The sequence below is a fragment of the Diutina rugosa genome (genome assembly GCF_008704595.1).
Source record: "Diutina rugosa strain CBS 613 chromosome Unknown scaffold6_size315584, whole genome shotgun sequence".
Classification (NCBI taxonomy): Eukaryota; Fungi; Ascomycota; class Pichiomycetes; order Serinales; family Debaryomycetaceae; genus Diutina; species Diutina rugosa.
In genome coordinates this window covers 115,413-122,610 of record NW_022995116.1, presented here as the reverse complement: position 1 = coordinate 122,610, position 7,198 = coordinate 115,413, and the positions used below count along the sequence as shown (strand labels likewise).

General features: G+C 52.7%; 3 protein-coding genes across 3 annotated transcripts; 2 read left to right on the top strand and 1 right to left on the bottom strand. All coding sequences in view use genetic code 12, as the record gives it.

Annotated features, from left to right (window-relative positions):
* Positions 1-392: 392 nt before the first annotated feature.
* On the top strand, positions 393-719 carry DIURU_002243 (U4/U6-U5 snRNP complex subunit; the record flags this gene model as incomplete). Its single annotated transcript, XM_034154873.1, has 1 exon — positions 393-719. The coding sequence occupies one exon, from the start codon at positions 393-395 to the stop codon at positions 717-719; it is 327 nt and encodes a 108-aa protein (XP_034012937.1).
* A 698-nt stretch (positions 720-1,417) lies between these two features.
* On the top strand, positions 1,418-6,094 carry MYO2 (myosin 2; the record flags this gene model as incomplete). The annotated part of the gene is made up of 1 exon (XM_034154872.1): positions 1,418-6,094. The coding sequence occupies one exon, from the start codon at positions 1,418-1,420 to the stop codon at positions 6,092-6,094; it is 4,677 nt and encodes a 1,558-aa protein (XP_034012936.1).
* Positions 6,095-6,411: 317 nt separating this feature from the next.
* DIURU_002241 (uncharacterized protein) lies at positions 6,412-6,837 on the bottom strand (the record flags this gene model as incomplete). Its single annotated transcript, XM_034154871.1, has 1 exon — positions 6,412-6,837. One exon carries the CDS (start codon positions 6,835-6,837, stop codon positions 6,412-6,414), a length of 426 nt encoding a protein of 141 aa, XP_034012935.1.
* Positions 6,838-7,198: the final 361 nt, after the last annotated feature.

Genomic DNA, 7,198 nt, shown 5'->3' with positions numbered 1-7,198 from the left:
CCCAGGCTCCGCTACCCGACACAAACTCCGTATTCGACGCCGCTCAACGGCACCGCCGGTAACTGTCAAACTCCCGTATACTTCTGCGGCGGTTACCCTACCCAGAACAACGCACCAAAAGGAAAACTGAGACTATTTAAATGACCCTTTAAAACCTCATTTTTTCATAATAAGGTGGTGGTCTGTCGCTTAGCGTTTCCGCATGGGCTTCGCCCGAGCTTTCAGCGCCCCGCTACTTATAGCTGGAGTTCGCACGCACACTGTAAATCCCTAACAGCATGAGCTACTTCCTCCACCACCTCCACACGGGGTGGCACGTCGACCAGGCGATTCTATCGGAGGACGACCGAATAGTCGTCATCCGCTTCGGCCGCGAAAACGAGCCCCAGTGCATGGTGATGGACGAGACGTTGTTCCGCATCCTGGAGCGAGTGAAGAACTTCGCCGTCATCTACCTCGTCAACATCGACGAGGTGCCCGATTTTAACCAGATGTACGAGTTGGACCACGACAGCAACGAACCTTACAACATCATGTTCTTCTGGCGCAACAAACACATGATGGTCGACTACGGCACCGGCGACAACAACAAACTCAATTTCCCCATCGATGACGAACAGGAGGTGATTGACATCATCGAGACCATTTATCGCGGCGCCACTAAAGGTAAAGGGTTGGTGGTGTCCCCGCGCGACTACCTGACCCGCCGGCGAGCCTAGTAGTTGTGTAATTTTTAATTTTATAGCAATTCTTCATACCGTATCTCATTCGCCCCCTGCTTACTTTTAGATATGGGAAGGCTCACGTGACACTCGTAATTGTCCCCCTGGCGCCACTAGCCCCAACTGTCAGGCCTGTTTTTTGCTTTTGAAAAAACTCACGCGCCAAAAAAAAAAACAGTGCATCAGATATTTGCAAAAAGCGTGTCTGTCATGTGCGTCACACAACAATGCGCCAGGCTTAGGCCAATAGTATCGAGCAAGTCTAGACGTGTTTGGAGGGAAGAGTGGAATCAGAGCAAGACCAAATTTATTTATTCAGTGTTAGTACCTTTCATTGTGTGGGTCTAGAACTTTCCTTTGGGGGAGGCGGTCCACGTGAAAATCATTGATTTGATCTGTCACGCGCTACGCGGTTTTCCCAATCCCCCAGCCAAGGGACAATGCTCCCACCCGCCGCAGCAGATCCACCGGACAAAATCCGTGTATAAAAGCGAAAATCTTCATCATTAAACATACTCAACCCTATCGCAACCTCTCCTACTCTCACCTCCACCTCTTTATATCGCTGTTCTCAGCCCTAAGCGCCGCCTTGTGGACACGTAGGTTTTTGGCACGCGCACGCCTCCCGCTCCAGACGTGTCTTGATCTCGGCTAAGAAAAAAACCTCCACCTCAACCTAATACTCCCACACACAAATGGTTTCGCTCTACGATGTGGGCACCAGGTGCTGGTACCCAGACGACGAAGCCGGCTGGATCGGGGTAGTGGTCAAGCTGAAACAGAAGGACGGCGCCAAGTGGCGCATCACCTTAGCCCCTGAAGACGACCCGGAGGGCGCCGATGTCGTCGTCGAGGCGGATGATCTCAGCGAAGACAACGGCCAGTTGCCCCCGTTGCGCAACCCGCCGATCTTGGAGGCCGCCGAGGACTTGACCTCGTTGCTGTACTTGAACGAGCCGGCGGTGTTGCACGCGATCAAGTTGAGATACTCCCAGCTCGCCATCTACACCTACTCCGGGATCGTCCTTATCGCCACCAACCCCTTCCAGCGGGTCGACCAATTGTACACCCAGGACATGATCCAGACCTACGCCGGCCAGCGCCGCGGCGACCAGGACCCCCACTTGTTCGCCATCGCCGAGGAGGCCTACCGCTGTATGCGCACCGACGGCCAGAACCAGACGATCGTCGTCTCCGGTGAGTCGGGGGCCGGCAAGACGGTGTCGGCTAAGTACATCATGCGTTATTTCGCTACCGTCGAAGAAGAACCTCTGGAGGATATGGCCCCGGGGGCGGCTAAGCTGACCGACATGAGTGACGTCGAAAAGCAGATTCTCGCCACCAACCCGATTATGGAAGCCTTCGGTAACGCTAAGACCACCAGAAACGACAACTCGTCGCGGTTCGGGAAATACCTCGAAATCTTGTTCGACAAGGACGTCGCCATTGTTGGTGCTCGCATCCGCACCTACTTATTGGAAAGATCGCGGTTGGTGTTCCAACCGGAAACCGAACGAAATTACCACATCTTCTACCAGTTGTTGGCCGGGGCCACCCCGGAAATGCGGGAAAAGTTCGGCCTCACCGAAGCCGCCGACTTCAAGTACACTAATCAGGGCGGCGTACCCGTCATCGAAGGCGTTGACGACGCCGCCGACTTCGCCGCTACTTGCGAGGCTCTCGGCATGATTGGCATCAGCGAGGCGATGCAGCAGCAGATCTTCCAATTGTTAGCTGGTTTGTTGTACATTGGTAACATCGACATCGCCAAGACCAAGAACGACGCCCACTTGTCGCTGGAAGAACCGGCGTTGGTCAAGGCGTGTGAATTGTTGGGTATCGACCCCGTCAACTTTGCCAAGTGGACGGTGAAGAAGCAAATCACCACCCGTTCGGAAAAGATCATTTCCAACTTGAACCACGCCTCGGCGATCGTGGCCCGTGACTCGTTCGCTAAGTTCATCTACTCGGCGTTGTTCGACTGGTTAGTGGACTATGTCAACTCCGACTTGTGTCCTCCGGAAGTGGCGGAAAAGACGAAGCTGTTCATCGGGGTGTTGGATATCTACGGGTTCGAACACTTTGAAAAGAACTCGTTCGAACAATTTTGCATCAACTACGCCAACGAAAAGTTGCAACAAGAATTCAACCAGCACGTGTTCAAGTTGGAACAAGAAGAATACGTCAAGGAAGAAATCGAATGGCTGTTCATTGATTTCGCCGACAACCAGCCCTGTATCAACTTGATTGAAAACCGGTTGGGGGTCTTGTCGTTGTTGGACGAAGAGTCGCGGTTGCCCCTGGGTGACGACCAGCTGTGGGTGCAAAAGATGTACCAAACTTTGGACAAAGAGCCCACTAATAAGGTGTTCAAGAAGCCCCGTTTCGGTCAAACCAAGTTTATCGTGCTGCACTACGCCTTGGACGTTACTTACGACTCTGAAGGGTTCATTGAAAAGAACCGTGACACAGTTGGCGAAGGTCACATGGAAGTGATGAAGCTGAGTACCAACGAATTGTTGCAGCTGGTATTGCAAGTCATGGACAAGAACAACGAGGCCGCCGCTGAACTGAAGGAGTCCACTCCTAAGCCCGGTGTCCGGAGCTTGGCGGCCAAGAAGCCCACCTTAGGGCTGATGTTCAAGAACTCGTTGATTGAGTTGATGAAGACGATCAACCTGACGAACGTCCACTACATCCGATGCATCAAGCCCAACGAACGTAAGAAGGCGTGGGAGTTCGACACCATCATGGTGTTGCTGCAGTTGCGGGCGTGTGGTGTGTTGGAAACTATTCGTATCTCGTGTGCAGGTTTCCCCACGCGTCGGCCGTACGTTGATTTTGCCGACCGTTTTCACATCTTAGTTCCTCTGGACTTGTGGATCCCGGTGATGCGCAATGATACCACTAAGGAACTGGTTTCCGAATTATGCTCGGAAATCTTGACCCGGAATATTGACGACCCCACTAAATTCCAATTGGGTAACCTGAAGCTCTTCTTCAAGGCGGGTGTCTTGGCCTACTTGGAAGATTTGAGACGCGACAAGCAGATCAACGCTGCGGTGATGATCCAGAAGCACTTAAAGGGTCGCTTCTGGCGCAAGAAGTACTTGGAAATCAAGGAATCCCACCACAGCTTGCAAGCTTTGATCAGAGGCTACTTGGCCCGGCGCCGTATCCAGGAAGAACGCGAAAACGCCGCCGCCCTGCTTTTGCAAACCGGTATCCGCGGGTACTTGGTCCGTCGTCGCATTTCTCAACAAATCGCTGCCACCGTGGCGATTCAAAAGCTGATCCGTGGCTACCAAGCTCGTCAAAACTACCAGCACAAGCTCAAGGAACGGTCGGCTGTGGCCATCCAATCGGCGTGGCGTGGGTACCTGGCCCGTCAAGCTCACCAGCGCAAGGTGGCGCTGACGGTGACCATTCAATCGTTCATCCGCCGCAAGTTGGCTCAAGGCGAATTGAAGGAAGTCAAGGCCAAGGCCAAGGATGTGTCGCGCTTGCAAGAATTCTCGTACAAGTTGGAAAACAAGGTCATCGACTTGACGCAAAACTTGACGGCGAAGATCCAAGAGAACAAGCAGATGATGGAGGAAATCGCCCACCTCCAAGGGTTGATCGAGCAACACAAGCTGGCTCAAGAATTGCTCAAGCTGAGAGAACTCGAATTCAACGCCAAGTACGACGAACGCGATGCTCAACACTTGCAAGAAGTTGCCGACTTGAACCAGCAATTGGACACCCTCAAGCAGGACTACGAAGCCTCCGAAAACAGAGTTATCGAGCTTACTAAGGAACAACAAGATTTGCGTAAGCAAGTTCTGGAGACTTTGGCCGAGTTGAACAAGGCTAGGGAGGAAATCATCTCCCGTGACACCGTCGAGGTTGACTTGAAGGCTAACATCGCGCTGCTCAAGCAGGAGTTGGCGACTTTGCAACTGGCGAGCGGGCTGTCCTTGGGTGGCCAAGCTAAGCGCATCAACGGCAACGGCGCTGCTGCCAACAAGCGTTACTCGTCGGCCAACGCCTGGTCGTCGCAAGCTGCTGCTGACACCCCTGTGCGTCCTGTGTCGGTTATCGCCGTTCAAGAGGATCATGACGACCTCAACGACATTGATGACATTAACGAAGAGTTGTTCAAGTTGTTGAGAGATCTGCGTAACCTCAACAGCGAAATCGTCAATGGCTTGCTCAAGGGCCTCAAGATCCCTGCCGCCGGCGTGGCTGCTGACCTCAATCGTAAGGAAGTGTTGTTCCCTGCGCGGATCATCATCATCATCCTCTCGGACATGTGGCGTTTGGGCTTGACCAAGGAGCTGGAAGAGTTCCTCGGGGAGGTGTTGTCGCACATCCAACAGATTGTGTCTCTGCTTAAGGACGACGACGTCATCCCCAACGGGGCGTTCTGGTTGTCGAACACCCACGAGTTGTACTCGTTCGTGTCGTACGCTCAACAAACCATCATTTCCAACGATGGCATGCAGAACGAAATGCTGCAAGAAGAATTTGAAGAATACCTCAAGTTGGTGGCGGTGGTCAAGGAAGACTTTGAATCGTTGCTGTACAACATCTACAACATGTGGATGAAGAAGATGGAGAAGGACCTCGAGAAGAAGGCGGTGCTGGCGGTTGTGTTGCTGCAACTGTTACCTGGGTTCATGGCCCCGGAGAACTCGCCCTTTCTCGCCAAGGTGTTCAACCCCGGTGTGCAATACAAGATGGACGACATCTTGTCCTTCTTCAACAACGTCTACTGGTCGGTGAAGCTGTACTTCATTGAAAACGATGTCATGCAAGAAATCATTGTCGAGTTGCTCCGGTTTGTCGACGCTCTCTGTTTCAACGACTTGATCATGCGCCGTAACTTCTTGTCGTGGAAGCGCGGGTTGCAACTCAACTACAACGTCACCCGTTTGGAAGAATGGTGCAAGGGTCACGAGATCTCCGAAGGGCTGACCTACTTGAGCCACTTGTTGCAAGCGGCCAAGTTGCTTCAATTGCGGAAGAATACCCCTGAAGACATCGAAATCATCTACGAAATCTGCTACGCCCTCAAGCCGATCCAGATCCAGAAATTGATCTCGCAATATTATGTCGCCGACTACGAAACCCCCATCGCTCCCGATGTGTTGAAGGCGGTGGCCGACAAGGTGAGAAACACCGACCTGACCAACAACGACGAATTGTTTGAAGTGGTGCTGACTGACGGCCACTTCTCGGACCCGTTCCGTCAAACGCCGTTGCGCCCCTTCTCCAGAGTGGAGGCCTACGTCCCCGCCTGGTTGAACTTGCCGGTGATCCGCCGCGTCGTCAGCTTGGTTGCCAAGAACGCCCACGCCTTGGATGACGACTCGACCGTGGCCGCCTAAGTTTTTTGTAATGTGAATATCATGCGTAATCGAAACCGTGTAGAATCGACGAGGATCCAAACTATCCTAACAAATATACCTAATGGGAAATGGAGTATTCGGTCTTGATTTGCTTGACAAGAGGCATACGTTAGAGATATGACATAATCTACTTAGGGTTTGGTGTTTGACCTCAAGTCAGATAGAATGAGATGCTTAATTCCTTAATACCATAGTGGTTTTCTTTTATCGTTTGCGATTATCCCATTGAACTAATATACAAATTTAGCACCACAGGTGCACTTATAACCCCGTAAATCATCCATTGATATCATCATTTACGCCCCCAACGTGGTGCCGGCGCCCGAGGGAAGCACTGGTTGCCAGTTTTCCACCAAGTTCCACAACGCCTTCTTCACCCGTTCGACGTCACCTTCCTTAGGCGGCTCCGCTTCTTCGTCGACCAGCATTTCGTCACCGGGAGTGCCCAGTCTCTGGCGGATGTACTTCATGTTACGGGCAAGCTTCTTGGCTCTCTTCTTCGAGAGCGACTGAGTGGTGATGGCGTCGCCGGCGACGGGGGCACCCTTGTAGAGGGCGACTTCCGTCAGTTCGCCAGGGGCGGCCACCGCCTTTTCGTGGTAGCGGCCGAGGGCCAGCTTGGTGTTGCGCACTTTCGATGCCCGCTTCTTCGCCAACGCCTGGGCGTGGTGAGCCGCCTTGTTTTTGTACTTGGTTCTGTTGATCGAGTTGCCCCCTGCCATGGCTTAGTCGAGAGATCATCGATGGCCGCCTAAGTCGCGATGAGGTGGGGAGCGTACTGCAGGTAAGACACACCCACTAACTATGCTATGAAATATCATTAACAAAAAGAACCGTCCTCTACTGTACTAAATTGAAAAACGTTGTAGTTGAAGGGATTCTATTGGTAATCTAGTCTAAATATATTGGTAGTCGGCCAGGTTGTCGAGGTGAGGCGTGGGCAATTCGTAGGTCGGAGTGGTGCGGCCATAGGTGATACCACCCAAACGACTCACGGGCTTAAGCTTTTCAAGGTCAACCAGCTTGCCGTCCTCGCTCAACACGTCGGAACGGACGACGTCTGCCCCAACACTTGGCCCGTCT